The sequence below is a fragment of the Amblyomma americanum genome, chromosome 4, assembly GCF_052857255.1.
Source record: "Amblyomma americanum isolate KBUSLIRL-KWMA chromosome 4, ASM5285725v1, whole genome shotgun sequence".
Classification (NCBI taxonomy): domain Eukaryota; kingdom Metazoa; phylum Arthropoda; class Arachnida; order Ixodida; family Ixodidae; genus Amblyomma; species Amblyomma americanum.
Window position 1 is genome coordinate 137684818 of NC_135500.1, and position 17781 is coordinate 137702598.

At 48.9% G+C, this 17781-nt stretch overlaps 2 protein-coding genes across 2 annotated transcripts in view; one reads left to right on the forward strand and one right to left on the reverse strand.

Annotated features, from left to right (window-relative positions):
- Nucleotides 1-17540, reverse strand: part of oys (lysophospholipid acyltransferase 6) — a 54496-nt gene extending 36956 nt beyond the window's left edge. Inside the window, exons 1-4 of the mRNA XM_077661808.1 lie at nucleotides 17029-17540; nucleotides 10347-10492; nucleotides 2994-3071; nucleotides 903-995 (exon numbers count right to left, since the gene is read on the reverse strand). Coding sequence (XP_077517934.1) covers nucleotides 903-995; nucleotides 2994-3071; nucleotides 10347-10492; nucleotides 17029-17115 — 404 coding nt within the window. The 5' untranslated portion in view covers nucleotides 17116-17540. The remainder of the gene's footprint in view (nucleotides 1-902; nucleotides 996-2993; nucleotides 3072-10346; nucleotides 10493-17028) is intronic.
- LOC144128425 (zinc finger X-chromosomal protein-like) overlaps nucleotides 1-17781 on the forward strand; it is a 36434-nt gene that overhangs the window by 8281 nt on the left and 10372 nt on the right. The window lies entirely within an intron of this gene.

Below are 17781 nucleotides of genomic sequence, written 5' to 3' on the forward strand. Positions count from 1 at the left end.
TTGCCTCCTTAAGCATTTTTTTATCTCCAAATAGCCTTTCCGCCAATAAACGCGCCCATATTATATCCGCGCAATAACCAGCCAATATGGGACGTAACTCCAAACCATAGATCATTTAAAGCAATGACCTCGCTCCAGTACAGCAGACGCTCCGGGAAACGATATCGTGCTTTTATAAGTCAATGCTATCTAACGGGCACGAAGCTGTCTTTCTTCGCCACAACGCAGCACTCCCGTGCACTTCGTTTAATAAGCGCGCATGTCCACCACTATAGAAGCCTGAAACAATAAAATTGTTCTTTGAGGAAATGAAATGATGCAGTAACTGTCTCATATATCTCGGTGGACACCCGAACCGCGTCGTAAGGGTAGGGATAAAGGAGGTAGCAAAAAAAGAGAGAAGAAAGAGGTGCCGTATAGAGGAGGTCTCCGGAATAATTTCGACCACCCGGGAATCTTTAACGTGCACTGACATCGCACAGCACACGGGCGCCTTTTGCTTTGCGTCTCGCCTCCACCGAAGCGCGGCCGCTGCGGTCGAGGTTCGAACCCGTGTACTCCTGTTCAGTAGACGAGCGCCTTAACCACTGAACCACCGCAGCGGGTGCTGATAAAATACGCCGACAAAAATGTGAAACCGGACTCAGCCGATTATTCTTGTTGATTATTTTCATTTCGTTTCACGATCCACATAGCGATAAAGACAGAGTATTTCTTCGCCGTCGAATAGTTCCTGTGATCCGAATACAAAGGCAATGCACAATAATGAAAGGCCTATAAGATCAATTTTACTGGATCGTGAAGCTACCAATAACGTGGAATACGCCGTGACGCGCGGCTGCGCTCATATATTGCGCTATAAAGCGAAAGAATGCAGGGCCCAGGTGCGGGCCACACCTTACCCGGTGACGTCCAAGTGGTATCCCCCGTAGTCGTAGATCTGACGCATGATGTGAATGGCCGACAGGTAGGCCATGCCGACCACCAGCGCTATCCTGGGGGAGAATGGTACGGGAAAGTGGGAGGGAAAAAATGGAGGGGACACTTAAGCTCCGCCTTAATTGTATTACTCTATAGCGTTAATGAGTTAATTGGTTATTCTCAACTTCACGTTCATGTTTCCCGCGGAGTCTTCACACCACTCCTTGCGCAATGGTGCAGCGGTCAAGGGATGCGCCACTGTCCTATGATGGCAGGTGCTGCCACTGGGGGGGGCCTTGTGCGTCCTAAGTTGCTCTTCCCGATAAACCTCTCGCGATCAACCATAATTAAACTGCCACCTGCCAGGGTGGTCAGTTTGCTCACAATACTTTGTGTAGGTGTTGATGACCCCCACAAGGTCGCGTTACCTAGGTTTCCCGAATAGGTTGCTTCTCCGCGGGTCCCTTGTCGTAGAAATTTTTACTGAGACGCATCCGATTAGTGCTTTTAAGCGCGTGAGAACACCTTAAAGCAGCAGCAGGAGTATTGGAGATGTATAGTGGCGCAGCGGAAACTAAGCCATAATGCGCCAAACACAAGACAATAAATGTAAAAGTAATGTAGTATGTCGGTAATGCAATGTAATATATGGCTACTAAGAATGCACGTTCTTGATGGCGCGACCTAACTGAGCACAGAGACAGAAGAACTATGTCACTTCAAGCTCGGTCACTGGATTACTAAATCACCACCGTTACTGCCTTCCACTATCAGTAAAACTAATCATATATAATGCTCTCTTTGTGGCCTCTCTACATTACTGCTTTTTAGTATGGGGCACTATACTACCACGACAAATTTAAACAAGCTGTTAAAACTACAAAAAAGAACCTTACGTATAATTTCAAACCTGAAATATACAGAATCGTCTGCCCCTCTCTTTAAACAGTTCAACGTGCACCGAGCACATGATTTATGCCGTTATATACTGTCTCGCGTGTTCTATTTTAGCGCAAAACACTCGGTATCTCTCCTTTTCGACGTCGCAGGATTGACGCAAAATGATCTGCCATATCCCACAAGAAACACATAATACTAGGAAGATCCCAAAATGCCGCACCAATTATGGTACACAAATGCTCCAGAATACTTTACCGAGGCTTCTAAATGATTACAATAGATAAGGCACTGATCTTGTGAAATTTACCCTGTCTGAGTTTAAACAGCTATTTACAAACTGATTGTCATCATGGATGTTTCTATTCTTGTTTTTTGTGCATACATGTATGTACTTCCTAGATCCTCTCTGTATAATCTGTATAATCTCTATAATCTATGTGTATATAATCTCTCTGTATAATCTCTGTATAATCTTTCTATGTTTGAGAATGCTCCCATACAAGTGGCATAAGGCTGTAATCTTTTTTTGTTGATGTGTTTATGCTTTCCACTGCCACTGTATTTGGGGGCTAGGGACCCCTCAAGCCGTCGTAGAACGGCTTTTACCTTGGCCTCCTGTACACTCCGGTGTATGAATGAATGAATGAATGAATGAATGAATGAATGAATGAATGAATGAATGAATGAATGAATGAATGAATGAATGAATGAATGAATGAATGTAATCTAGTAGCTGGTAAAACACGGTAACTTGACCAAAACAAACGCCAAACGAGACAGCCCCACGGGCAACATGACTCTCATACGGAAACACAATGTAGCTGGAACAGCTATCTATACAAGCCCACGGCACGTGACTGACAGTTTTAGCATGTTTCCGCATACCACAAACAAAGCATTCACTATTGGCTGTTGGTGGTAGCGGTATAGGGCAGAGATACCATGCACTGCCGTCAAGAGCTGAAGCTACGCACAGGCAGTGCGGGCATATATGCAGGTAGTATAACTGAAGTTTTAACTCCCGGTCCCCGCTGTACACAACTACCGTGAACAAGCCTACAAGAAATTGCCCATAAGCGGACTGCACATGAAAAGCTACAGCTCACAGCATGCTAAAACTCTCTACTAAGCCACGCGCGCGAATGAGGGAGTGAACAGGTTGTGTCACTTACTTGTGCATACTTTCCGGACTCGCAAAAAGGATGATTACGTAAACTAGGGTGGCTTGGGCAACGAGGTGAAGAATTTGGCTGAAAATAACGAGAAGATAGAACAGAGTCACAAACGGCGCGTTTACGAGAAAAGCTTCAGAAGAAATGAGACAACAGCACGGATGAGATGCGAAACGCAAGCGGTAACTCTGCCAATGCGCTCTGCGCGAAATTCTATACGAATGAACTCGGCTTTAAGAACAGCCATGCCAAAAGGCGCGCATATCGAGGTCAGAGCGTGCTTAGTTTGTAACAAGGAAAGAGATTTCCTTTCTTGATTTCTTTTTCTTTCCTTAAAATACACTGCCCTATCAATGTCATGCAAATGTTAATTTCAAAAAATGAATATATTTCAAAAATACTGCAGATACGCCAGTTTTGCTAGGATCACCGTCGATACGGCCAAAATACAGATATGCCAATATTAGGCTTTTGCTGCCGAAGCGGAGACACAGTCACTATATAGTCGGATACAACTCAAGTACACAGCGGCTTTACCCCGTCAAAAAACTCCCTTCCAGCCAGTGGGGTCAGCCGATTCTCATGACCCTGCTAGTGTGACAAAGCAGGGAGCGGCAGATGAAAGAGGATAATCTCTTCCCTCTACGGTCAGGGATATACCCCTGTTTCCATTGTGGCGCCGCTCCCTGCATCGCCACGCTAGCAGGATCATGAGAATCGGCCGACGCCATTGGCTGGAACGGGGTTCTTTGACGGGGAAAAGCCCTGTGTTCTAGAGTCGTATCCAACTAAAGAACATTCAAAAGCTTGTCAGTCGATAGCAATTGGTGTTTAATTTAAAGAGATTACGGTTCCATACAGGGGCAAATTTCGTCGCAACAAACGGATAAAAAAAACTACACGAACAATAAATGCATGACAGTTATTTCCGTAGAAACAAGTAGAGCACTTGTATAGTCACGGACTTTCAGGAAGGGAAATGATCCATTTAGGACCAGGAGAGCAATTTACGAATGAGAAACGAATGAAAGAGGTTGACTGCGAAATAAAAGCTTGAGCTTGGCCTACCGCTCCGCGCGCGGCAACGGGCCCAAGTTTATGAAGCGCATCCTGCCGGTGCGCACACTACAACATTGCGCGACGTTCAGAACCAGGCGCAGCACTGCAGGCTGGCCGAGGCACTTTACTAAGTGAACCATCGGGGCCTACGGTGCGCCGTGGGTGCACGACCATCAGAGGGCCATTCGCGTCGCGGCATACAATTTCGAGTACAGAATGTGACTCTACTACAAGTCGTCCACAGCGCTGGCTCACTAGAGATGCGAAAGAGGTAGCTGAAGGCGTGCCGAAAGGTGTAGATGCAGTTGCAGCATCTCGTACTGGTGCGAAGCATGCAGCTCATCATGCCCAGAAAAAAGAGAAAGAGAGAGAAAGTATTCTAATGAAAGGTGACCCTGGCCTGCTACTCCGCGCCGGGCAAAGGAAAACGATATGATCGAGAGAGAGTGACTTTGGGGCGGTGGCAGAGGGTACAGGAGTGGTTTGTGTGGACTTGGTGATAGCGCGAGCGTATATAAGGGGAGGGTAAGGTGCGTGTTTGGAGCCGCCTCCAAAGTGTCTGATGATAATTGTCGAGGAAGGTATGGGGTGGGGGGTACAGCCGACGCTCGGCTTTGCAGGCCTGCGTCAGTTCACTGAATGAATGCATGCTCTCCCGTGAAAACCCTCAGATTGGAGGCCGCCGATGTCCGGTTGAGAGAACCTCGGGCTAAAGCGTTGGCAGCCTCGTTTCCGGGATTCCCGGAGTGGGCAGGCACCCATATGAGCTCCATGTGGCGGGGCGGGTGTGCGGCGAGGGAGTTCAGTATGCGAAATGCAGGGACGTGAACTTTCCCGCGGGTAAAATTTAGTATGGCAGTTTTAGAGTCCGATAGTATATACCGAGCCTCCGTGCGCGTGATGGCTAGGGCAATGGCGGCCTCTTCAGCCTCCTCCGAAGTGGCAGTGGGGGATATGTGAAGGGTGGCAATGGGTTGTAGGGAGGGGTTCGTGATGACTACAACCACGTCCTTGCCAGTGCACGCGGCATCCACCCACACGGCATCCGGTTCCGTGCCATAGTGTTTGTGGAGCGCCCGTGCGCGAGCTCTGCGGCGGGGTTCGTGGTAGGTGGGGTGCATGTTTTTGGGGGGAGGTTTAATAAGTAGCTCGCGGTGAATTTAGCGGGGAATCTGGAGCTGGGTGGGATTCGTGGCTGGTATCTTGATACCGAGGGTATGTAGGATGTGTCTGCCAGTGGTGGTTCTCGCGAGACGTATGTTTTGTGTCTGTCGGTGGGCCTCGATAAGCTCAACTATCGTGTTGTGTAGGCCTAGCTGGAGAAGTTTTTCGGTTAAGTATTTAGGGGTAGGTGTAGTGCTGTCTTAAACGCTGCCCGGATCATGGAATCCAAGATGGAGATTTCTGTGCCCTGGAGTTTCAGGTGGGGGAGCGTGAAGAGAAAATGGCTGAGGACGAAGGCATGAATGAGACCACATAGGCCATGCCCCTTCATGCCCCGGTGTTGTCCAGAAACTCGGCGGATTAGGTGAGATATCGACACCACCGTCATCTTGAGTTTATGGATGGTTAGAGTGTTTTTCCCGTTGTTCTGGATGTGGAGGCCCAGTACCCGGAGAGTGTGTACCTCCGGGATGTACCGGTTTTCCAGTGTCACGGTTGTGGGGCTATGGGGCAGTTTCGGGTTGTGGGGCGGAGTATAAGGAGCTCCGACTTCTCCGGAGAGCATGGGAGTCCGATACTCCGCGCATGTGTTTGGGTGAGGGTAGCTGCCGACTGCAGAGTATTCTCTATGTCTCCATCACTGCCATGGGTGGTCCATAGAGTGATATCATCAGCATAGAGAGTATACCGAAGGTGAGGGATGGTTTGTAGTTTCGAGCAAGGGGGATGAGTGTGACATTGAAGAGAAAAGGGGAGAGGACAGATCCCTGGGGGGCGCCAACCCCACTAAGTGTATATGGGCGGGATGTGTGGGGACCGAAGTGAATTTCGGCCGTGTGGTTAGTAAGGAATGTTTGAATATAAGTGTACATACGTTCACCTATGTTCAAGGGGGATAGCGCCGCCATGAACACTTGATGGTATAGGCGATCAAAGGCTTTGGAGAGGTCCAAGGCGAGAACAGCTTTTGTGTGGCCCGGTATGGGGGGTCGAAAATATCCTGTGAGCGCGAGAATGGCGCCCTGTGCCGACAGGTGGGGACGGAGGCCCGCCATTCTGTGCGGGTAGAGGTCTTGCTCCGTCATGTGTTGGGTGAGTCGGGCGAGTGCGACATGCTCCAAAAGCTTGCCCAGGCATGATGTTAGTGAGATAGGACGAAGATCTGCATGTGTAAGGGGTTTGTGGGGCTTGGGTATGAATAAGATTTTGGCGTGACGCCAGGATTGCGGAAGGGTGTCCTCCTGCCAGCATGTGTTGAAGTACCCCGTGAGCTGGGCAATTGACTGATCGTCCAAATTGCGGAGCATGCTATTGGAGATACGGTCAACTCCTGGATTGGAGTTAGAGCGGAAAGTCAGGAGGGCCGCTCTGACTTCTGCTTCCGTAATCTCCGCGTCGAGATTGGCATTCGGGGTGCCGGCATAGGGGGGCAGGGGGTTTGAGGTACCGGGAGTTGTATGTGTGTTCCTATGTATATCGATAAGTTCGTCGGGAGAAAGGTCGGTCCTGTGTATAAGGCGTGTGACGTGGTGTTGTGTGGCTGTTTTGGATTGCGTGGGGTCAATTAAGTGACGGAGGAGTTGCCAACTGCGTTTGGAGGACAGATTGCCAGCCATACTGTCGCAAATCTGTCCCCAGTTGGATCGGCAGAGCTCCTCAGAGTGCTCAGTAATTTGTGTTTGCAGTGCGGCTAGCCGCTTTTTAAGTGCCCGATTGAGCTTTTGCCCTTTCCAGCGCTCTAGGATGTTATGGTGGGCCTCCCATAGGTGGGCCAGGCGAGTGCCGAGGGTGGGCGTATCTGGTGTGGTGTCAAGGGTTCAAGTGTGTGCGGAGACATCGTTCATGAGTGATGCCACCCACTGGTCGATGTCTGTCAGGAAGGGCTGCCCGTGCGGCGCGGACCGCATCTCAGTTGGTGAGTTTGTGTGTTAGGTGAAGGGTCGTTCTTTGTTTGTACGGTACTGTAACAGAGAGGATGTAATGATCGCTCCCTAATGTGTGATGTGTTGTGTTCCCCGTGATACCCGCAAGGTTGCGGCTCATTGTCAAGTCCGGGCTGGTGTCCGCGCTGACTCTGTTGCCAATTCTCGTGGGAGTGTTAAAGTTGTGTATTGTGAGGCGGAGCTCTTGTACCAAGAACGTGAGGGACTCTCTACAAGATAAACTATGTCCTATTATGTCGAAAAAAAAAAACTCCTGCGTTCACCAGCTGTGAAGGTTGACCTGCAGCGACAAGGACCCAGTTCTTTAACACAGTGTAGTTTCTAAACCCATCCAGAGGTCCCATGTACTGAAATCCGGCGGTGTTGTTGGGCCAGAACTCGGAGGTTAGCTTACTGTCACGACACCTGTGGGCCGCTAAATAAACTGTGTACAAGTTACAAGTTCCGGGACGGTTACCGATTACCATTACCGCGGTGGCTCCTGACAACAAAACCAGTGAAACATGCAGTAAATAACAGTCGTACAAATTGATTAAAAGCAGAACAAGCAATGCATTTCAAAGCGCTTGAAGATAATGACTACAAGCAGCGACAGTTTTTAGCATGAAATGTTTTCAGCTCCCATTCTCGGTAGATGCATGGCGAACATCTCTCGAAAATCGCAGCGAACTTACCCGAAAACTTCCGAACTTTTCCGTCCTAACGGTAGCTGGCAGTAAAAAACTTGCAACACTATTGTCCCCGGAGCAGGATTCGAACTAGCGCCAGCGCAAACAGAACCACTTCGTTGTTATTGGGTGGGACGCGCTGTCTTAGGACGTCGTCAGACAATTATCGAACACCATGCGCGCGTCTGTGTGGGGTTAGAAATAGTTGTACACTATGTGCCGTTCTCTGTGGGGCTTCAAATAGTTGTAAGAAAAGGCGCGGTGACAATCTTTCGATGGGTGGGCATATGTACCGTATTGCAAAGAAAGTGATGTAAGGGGCCGAAATCTAAAAAAAAAAAGAAAGACCAGTTTGCGCTGGTTCTGACCGAGTTTCTTGATTCACGGAAATTATTCCAGCGCAGTCAATTTTTTTATAGATGACATTATGGAACCGATATCAATGGTTATACGTCCCGGACTTTTTACCTGAACATATACAGTTTTTTTTTAATTTCCTTCAATGCTTGAACGTCTCCTAAGCTGCATATAAATGTACGCTCCGGCAAAAGCAGAAAAAGAAAAAAGTTTCTGAGAATGCTGTATAGCTTTCTTTTGTAAGCCGTATAGCTGCGCTTGGGTGGATGTCAATGAGTAATTACTCCCTTATTACAAATCTTCTCCACCTTGGGGGATTCCCCTAATTCGAAAGTTAAAATTCGCACGCGCCATCAAATCCTCCCTGCTCCTTGCTCCTCATTGGTAACTGAGCCTCCAAAGCACGCTTCAAGGTCGGAACTCAGGACGGGTGCATTCACCGACTGACGCAATAACAGCACTGTGAACAGAAAGAGAAACTGGTTTGACGCCAGGCCAGATGCGACCAGCAAGCAATGGCGAGAGAACTTAGGTCCGCTTCAGGCGAGCATGGGAATTTCCTCGTTCAGTCTCTCGTGCCACGTGCTTTCATCTGTTCATTCTGCGCATACAAATGATCGGCGCCGCCGTCGTGGCCGCGCAATGAATTGAAAGAGTGGCTGCCTTGGCTATATATACTTAGTAATTCATTTACATTTGCCGCCCCCAGCTGGCGCCTTCTACTGCAAAGCTCCAAGCAGTGGCGACAGCTGTATATGTTTCTAAGCGGAGTTTCGCACCAGCAGCTATGAACAAGGATCTCGGGAAAGCACGGCAGTGGCTTCACTGAGGGGGAGCTCGAAGGGTGCGGCGCTACACAGCTGTACTTGTAGATTCTTCATACACCGGGAAAAAAGACGAACGTCTTATTTCTGTTTTCGAATGTTTCGCTTCTTTTCGATACGATAGCGCACAGCGCCGCCACCCATTTCGCGACAACAAACGACCGGAAACACTGCTTTGCGTTTTACCGTCGCTTCAATCGCAGACGCCGACGCATTTCAAGAGAGTCTTTTATTTATTTATTTTTCACAGCGTTTTGCAATTCCACCGCACTGTTCGACAGTGTCTAGACAGCTTGGAACTTAAAAAAAAAATTAATAAACACTAAAACTCCTTCCCCCCCTCTTCCCATTCAGCAATGAAGCGGCCAACCTGCAAAAGCTGGAGAGCCGAACTGAACTCATTCGATGTCAAATTTCTATCTCTGACAAAAAATAAGGGGGGGGGGGGGGGGGGGCTGAGAAGCTTTTCACGGGGCTTAATTTTCCAGAACAAGAACCCATGCTGGCCAACGAGTGCGGCAATGTTTTCAACAGATTAATTTCGTGAGGGTGCGCTACGCGCTAAGTCCAGTCCAAGCGAAGTTACGCCAGCGGTATGCTCGCCGCGCGGCGGTTTGTGACAGCGACAAGCAGACGCAGCCCTTATCAGCTTGGGCTGGCGTAAGTCGCACAGCCGGCGCCTGTGCGACTCACGCGCAACGTTTGGGAGCCATGCAGTCGCGGAGCGCAAGCGGGCATGTCACGTGGTATTTTTTTGTACTTCGCGGCCATCTGCAGTTAGCGGAAAAAAATAATACGCAAAAGATGGAAAGTTGGAAACTGTTCAATCAGACGTTTTGTGGACTGTTCTACAACTTTTTCGTAGGAATTTTTCACCTAACTTCGTTTCTTGCGAAGCAGGTTAATAAATCTCAACTACTTATGCAATTGAGCAGAACACCAAAACTAGTGTGACTCGCTCCGTACAACAGCCAATGACATGATCTTGGTCGCTCGACATGGTTAGTGCCTCGACATGGTTTTAAGCCCTGGCTAAAGTTAGCTGGGACACCCTGTACATAAGCGCTTTGTGACACCCCTTACACGCCCGGAACACCTTACCAGGAATTCGGAACAAGCGCGTCTAGTTCCCCTGACTGCCACTAAGTGGCGCATAGATTTGATCATTCAAAATTAGCGTGCTGACAGTATTCATGGCATAAGAAGGAAAGACAATGACGGAGTGACTGCAACTCATGAATTCCTGGTAATGACGTATGTTAGTAGTAGTAGTAGTAGTAGTAGTAGTAGTAGTAGTAGTAGTAGTAGTAGTAGTAGTAGTAGTGAGTCGTCACTTACTATCCGAAGCAGAAGAAGCCGAAGACCAATCCGACGGAAAGTGCCACCGCATGCCTCGTCGTCGGCGACACCCGCGACGGGTGCAGCAGCAGCCGGTAGGGGAACGAGAAGAGCAGGAACGCAATTTGGCAGAAGAGGAAGTTGAACTGCGAGAACAACGTCGGAACAATGCGCATGCGAACTCATGTCAAAGTGTACGCGTTCAGGCGTTTCAGTCTCGAGAACAGGTAATGCGGTTCACCAAAAGACAAGGCTTCGCGATGACAGCCCTATCGGTCACTGAGGACAAAACTTAAGTTCGCTTAGTGTCGACAGATTACCGCGTCTCATCTCAAAGAAACTACTCTCGCCGAAAAGGGAGCTTCGATAAACTAGAAATGGGTAAAACAAAAAACGAATACAGGCATCGCCCCCACCGGGTGTTTTCGAAAGTAAACTGCGGTGACGTCAAGAGAGGTTTTTTCGCGGATCCCTAAGGCTAGGCTACACCAGCATTCAAACCAAAACAGCGATCACGGAGTCTTTTTGAGATCTTGACGTCACAAGTTTGAATCGAGTAGTGGAAAAAGCAATTTTTTTTTCAGCAATAAATGCTTATTTTGCCCTCGAAACAAAAACAAACGTGGCCACAAAGAGTTGTAGAACCTATTTTTAATAAAAATTGGAATTGTCCTTAGCGTGTCTTTAATGCAGAGTACATGAACATTCTGGGCACTGAACATGAAAGAGGTCCGCGCAGACTGCCGTAATGGGCTTCAGATCCAGCAACACGACACATACTTGCCTTTTTGCAGTTGTCCTGCCAGCAGTGCCGGCCCAGAAGGGAAATACATGAGGTCCCATCACTCAACTGCTCGCTACTATAAAATTTATATTTACCACTGACGTGACACAACTAGACACTCTAGCAAAATCGCTGTAACGCATAAAAGAGCAAGAAAAAGGAAACAATCTTTTCCCAAGCTGAGTGGTACACGTTGCTGCGTTCGCTCATTATTCAGCGAACAACAGTGAGAGCACAAACCGAAGACACGGACGCAAAGAAGAAAAGACGTTCGCTAACTTCCCACTTTCCTAACTTACTTCGACCAGCCAACTTTGGGCTCGTCGGCCTCCTTTTCTCCTTCCTTAGCCCTAAGCGCGCCTCCGACGACTGCGGAAGGGCGGCATCATGTCCACATTCGATGAGATCACTTTAATCGAATCTGCAGTCGTGATGCTGGCAGCGAATCATTCGTTTCGATGATGCGGTGCCCGATATCTGCACATGGCGGATTCACGTGCCACGCGAGATTATTCACCGCGCCGGTCGCGCTCTCTGCACTCGATCTCGCAGCACTCGTAGGGCAGACAGTGTCACAGTGCTCGAAAATGCAGCTGGCACTAGTATGCCACGAGACCTGCTCCACTAACACCGCCGAGTTGAACAGACCTTGCGTCCTTAAAACAATCCTCCTGCGCCAATTTTGGTTTGCTTCACCGCACGCAAACAATAGATGCAGTGAAGAAAGCTTCTCGTGCGTAAACGTGCGTCTATGGGTTTGATTGATGAGTTGAGCCTTATGCGGCGTCTAAAACGTCCCATCGCAGTGCAGACAGGTCGTGACCATACATAACCGATGCAATGGCCCAAAGGTTCTCTTCACATTCCCTAGGCATAGTACATGTTAAACGCACAAGCTCGAGCAGGCTTTAGAGAGGCAGCTACTTACTTTACGATAACAGTTTGCAGGAACGCTTCGCCTCTGAACAATTTCGAAAGGAACTCAGCTGCTCACTAGGCGTTGTTGGCACGAGAGCGGAAGCGTTGGCAAGAAAAATAAATCTTTTCTACCGTTCCTCGCAACATTCGCTGCATGCGCACAATTTTTAAACAATATATACGTCTAACGACCCCCCTTTGTGTTTCATGTGTGCGTACGCTCAGCATCGCTGACTATTCAGCAATCGACGGCCACGTGTTTCCGGCGTTGTTTCGGCGTCATCCTCCTCCCCCCTTGCACTACAACTTCGCGAGAAGGGGACGGCCTCAGCGAGCGGGACAGAACCCTGAGTGTGGCCCGTTTCTAAGAGGGCCTTCCCGGAATCGGCTGACCTGGACGACGATCTATAACTGAGGCTCTGGCGCCTGCTGCGAGCTGGTGGTGACAGAATATGGAGGCGAAGAACCCGACTGCGAGAGGGATGCCGCAACCACCGGACGACAGCGCATTCTTCGAGCAGAGTGGACAAGAAACCAGATGAGAGAGCCCAATTCTGCCGTCGCTCCAGTACCGCCCCTTCTCCAATTGAGCATTAATGCCTGTAAATGTAAATACAGTCAGCCTCTTTCTTCCCCTGCTGCCCGTGTCCTGACTGTGGTACTCCCTCTACCGGCACTCCGGCCTTCTAGGGAGGCCTGGGAGGCGACGCTGCTCAGCTGCCATGACCTGCAGTCCCAACGGACCTTGGTCGCCAGGGCGCGAGCGGCGCTAGACGCCATTGGGGCTCCGGAATCGGAGCTCCGCCTAGATTTGTGAGGACCTGGGCCATAGCGCCTGGGCCCAAACACCTCCTTGTACATAATAAATGTTTACCACCACCACCACTCCGGCGGCGATCCCGTACATCGCGCCCAGCGAACCGCAACAATAACGACAGTCCAGCCTTCATTACAGCTTATAGCGAACTTAGACAATGAAACTGTAGACAACCATGTGGAGGAAAAGAAGCGGAGCATATTTTTTTCCTTCATGAACGTTTCGAAGAAACTTAATTAACACACTAGGAGAAAAATAAAAGCACGTAAGTTCTGTGGTTTTGTCTTTTTTTTTACTTTATAATAAAGTAACGAATGCAGTGAAGGTACAGTGCACAAGTGACACCAGGCTCTCATCAGAGTTGTTCGATCACGTCAGGTACAAAACGAAGGTTAAAACTTCAAACGACTCCTTCGGTCGATTTTCGGTGATCACTGAGAGACTAGAGGACGCAGTAAATACTCTCGAAATAGCGTCAGCGCCCTGCAATTTATTAGCAGCTGCTGCGAACATTTAATCTTGTCGACGCAAGTGACACGATTATCTGCCGCCATCTAAATTTCGCATCAGTAAGCAAGCCGGATTTTGGAACAAACAGTCTGGCTGGAGTACCGCAACTGGAATGGTTAGGAGATTGAGCACTGTCATATGTCGGGCAAGGCAGTGAAAGAATTTGGAAAAAACTTTTACCGAGTTTAAACGTGGATGATGTGAAACGGTCTTTGACAATTTTCGCGGCTCGACCTCTGCCTTCCAAGCTTCTCTACTTTTATTGATCAGTGTGGTTTTCGTGTTATTGGTGACCAGAGCGAAAGCTCAAGTCCATCTGTCTTCTCCGCGCTACCAAATTCTCGCTATCAGATTTACTTCTCTGTTTGTTTGTTTGTTTTTTCGTTTCGTTTTTTACAACGGACCACGGGGCTGTCAGAGGGGAGGATAGTACCGAATATAAAAATAAAGATTTTTTATAAATGCGTTTCAAGAAGTTCACCCGCCCAAACAGCAACACAGTGGCGAGCGAGTACACTTTTGGCAAGTTAAAGGACGCGTCATTTCGGGAAATTAGCTCCCTTTAAAAAAAACATGTTTTGCTTGAAGACAAGCTGAAGTTCCGTCATTATTAGAGCCCCTGAAAAAAAAAAAGCTAGCAGAAAATTAGCCTCCCAGCCACACTATGTCGGCAATGGCATGAACAGCACTTAACGTTTGCGAAAGACACGCCGGCATTAAACTGCTCTTACCTCTACGACATTACGTCATTAACGTTACCTTTTCTTTTTATCGCAAGAGTGCGTGCGCGACTAGTTTCAGACAGAAAAAAAAATGTCGGGTGGTCTGTACAGGAAAGTTTCAAGCCACTAGTCCTTGACAGTTGAGCTAGCGGACAAAAGCAAATTAAACTATACGTGACGGCAGAGACTGGTTTAAGTCTCTTTTTTATTATTTTGTGGAATATAAACGTACTGCAATTAATTAGCATACTGTTTTGTCGCAGAACTGCAAGACAAATCACGAGCAAGAGAAGCGGTGTATAATGCATGTATACGCGCTGCAGTAATTTGCCGGCCATTTCCTATACAGGATGCAAAACTTTCTGCATTTTTTTAAATAGGCTTTTTGATTTAAAAGAGCGCTTTTTTCGGCATAGCATTGTCAGCGGTCAGAATGAATGAAGCTAAGACGTGGTAACTAGCAGGTTCACTAATATTTAATAGTTATTTTTTTACTATTACTGTTAGCCTCCTTAGTAGTTACTTGCACTAGATAGGCTGCTTTGCCTGAAAGCGTCTCGAGAGCGCATGTATTTTGGCCACAATGCCGCCAAAATTTGTTGGGCCACAGCTTCGAGGCTAACCTCGTTTTCGAAATAAAAAAAAACGATATGGATATTACTCAAGATGGGCTACATGCCTCTCAATAATTAAGGAGCCTAAAAGTAATAGTTAAAAAGTTTAGTATTCAATGTTAGTTAAAAAGCCTGCTAATTAGCACGTCTTAGCTGTATTCTGATGTACTGCACCAATTAAAATGCTATGCTGAAAAAAGCGCTCTTCTAACTCAAAAGGCTTTTTTTTTTTAAATTGCAGACGGTGGAACACCCTGCATATACGACCACAAACATATATGCTTGTCCTAGCAGCCGATTCCGCGGCTGTCTTTAAAGGGTGCGGGTCAACGCACGGCAACAGGTGTCGCGTGCAGGCCTCGACTTCCTCTTACTCCGTTCTCCAGCTGCGCAAAGGTACGACATTCGCTCGCATAGCCGACTTTTCAAAAGGCGGATGGTTTTAACGAGTCCCATGAACCGTGGCCGGTTTCTTCGCTGTAGGAACAACTTGATACAGTGGAGTATTTTATACTCCTGCGATTGACTAGGGCAATTTATATATACAACGGCTCAAAACACAGGAAGGCAGCCATTCGTCTGCTCTGATGGTCCCATTGTGTTCGCTATTGTGGTGTTCTCGCGGCCGAATCTTAAACTCTGCCGGCCCTCAGTCGCTCGACAATGAGGAAAAAAAGCGTCGACGAGCTGTCCGCTGTTGACGCACTATGCCCGGACAGCTGCGCTATCACAACACTACTCCGCAGACGAGCAGTGGTAACAACCGACCTCGAGTACGCCACAATGGCCAGCCAACGGTCGAGCTGTATCAGCAGCAGGTGCATTGTGTTCCGTACACGTGCACGCGCTGAACGCATCCTGCCACTTGCTCAGCACTTGGGTCGGCTCGGTGGAAACAATGAGCGCCAAGCGGCGCCGGCTCCAAAATGGCATCCATTATTCATGGCACGCATTACGTACGCGGCAAGGCTTTTTCGAGGACGAAGACGCGTGACAATCTGCGCGGATGGGTGCTGCCGTTAGCTCTGGTGTTCGGTGCGCGCCTCGCATTTTTGAAGCTACTTGCGCCGACAGTGGATGACACCAGCATGCGCAATTATCGTTACTAAAAAAAATGTTCGCGCCCGTGTCTGTTTATGGTATACAGAGCTGTGCATCTTTATCGTACCGACTTTTAAATTTTTTCCAGCCTCAACCACTGGTTCGTTCGCGGCTAAACTGCGCACAGAGCTTGTATATTACGGTAACTTCTGTATCGTAGTAAATCTGACGACAGTACTTAACTGCTTCGGCTGCGCACGATGCAAGCTCTGAATCGACTGCAGAGGTGCAGACGATTACGGGCATAATTAGAGGCTTGCATCATGCGCTGCCAGAGCAGGTAAATGCCGTTGTCAGACTCACTACGGGACAAAATTTACTGCAACGAACGAGCTCCTTGCTCAGTTTCACCGCAAACGAGCCAGTAATTAGGAGTTTTTTTTTTTTTTAAGTCGCTGATAAAGATGCACAACACGGTATAGTACAGGCGAAAATTCCAAACTGTTTCTAACTGGTAAAACTGGCTTAATCTGAAACAGATGTCAGAAACGTACATGTACCCAATGGTACTCGTTAAGGAAGAAAGGCGAGCTAGTTTGCCGCAGCTTCGTAAACGCTGTCATGTTATGTAATTTTTAACGCGCTTAGAATATGCACACACTCGAATGTACACAGCTAAGAAAGCCTAAACATTGTCTGGATGAAGACATCTAGTTCGCCGCATAGCGAAGCTGCAAACATTGAGGCACGCAAGTTACGTGGACGAAACGCCGATAGGAGAGAAAGCGAAACTGAAAAGGCGCACCGCAAGATTCCACACACATGCACTGGCATGATATACACTTCGCGTACGTATTATGCTCTGGGCGTGCCTCCTCCGATCACGCGCGCGTCCGCCTATTTTTGCGCAACTTCTTTCGCTGCGTGTAGGTGCGGCAAGACTGGGCGCGGTTGCATGTTTGTAAACACAAGTGCAGTTTTCTTTCGAGACACAACTTCTTTCAACACCCGTCCGTACACGAACACATGACTCGGGCGCTCATCAAATCAAACCGCAAAAGCGCAAGACCACACGCGCAATACGATACATCGCCTTTTGGAGACCGATGTTTCTCGGTTCGCGCTGCTCAAGTAGTCGCATCTGCTCATGCACGACAGACTCGGGTGCAGCGCCACTGATGCATCCTGCCTGACTAGTCGCGGGAGCCACTTGCGCGATCGCGATACGGCTCGCAGAAAACAGCAAACAAAACAAGCGCGTCTCAGAGTCGCCTACCTTGTCAATACTGAGTCCGAAGTACGCGGCGACGGGCGCGAACGCCCGACATCCAACGTAAAAGTCCGACTCCGACTTGAGATCCATCGCCACGGGTCGGCAGCCGGCGTTCTGGGCGCATGGAGGGTTCAAAAATAGCCTCTGGGGAACTCCTCAGTCCGCGCTGCCGAGCGCGTTGGCGACACCGCAACGATGATCCGCCGCCTCGGGCGGCAACACATGGTCGCGGCTCCGCGCACAGCCGCCGATGTTGACAGCGGCCGAGTCGAGCTAGCGCACCGCGCGTCACGATCACAGCCAGACACGGGGGCGGGCTGCGCTGATCGGCGCGGTGCTGCTGGTGCGGCCTTCGCGCCGGCGCGCCGGCGTCGACGTCGTCGTTCCTCGTGCTGCCCCGTCACCTCCTGCTTCCGGCGGCCGGCCCTAGCGTCGGCGGCGGCCGGTTCGTGCGCAACGCTGGCTTACGGCGGCCTTCAGCGACGTTCTTAAGCGTCGCCATTCTTGGCCGTCTTGGCTTCAATCTCGCCTAGCGCACATCAAGCGCTCCCACACGCGCAAGAGCGATCAGTTTCGGTTTCGGTATTTCTAAAGTTGAATATTGACAGGTCTGTTAGGAAGCTCGCGAGCTTCTGAAAATGTTTTTTTACGTTTTATTAGGCATATAACAGTTATATTTTCTAAAGAGTTTTGCATGCGGCCACAAAATAAAGGCAGGACCACTCAACGTCACGAGTGATGTAACCATCACGTTGC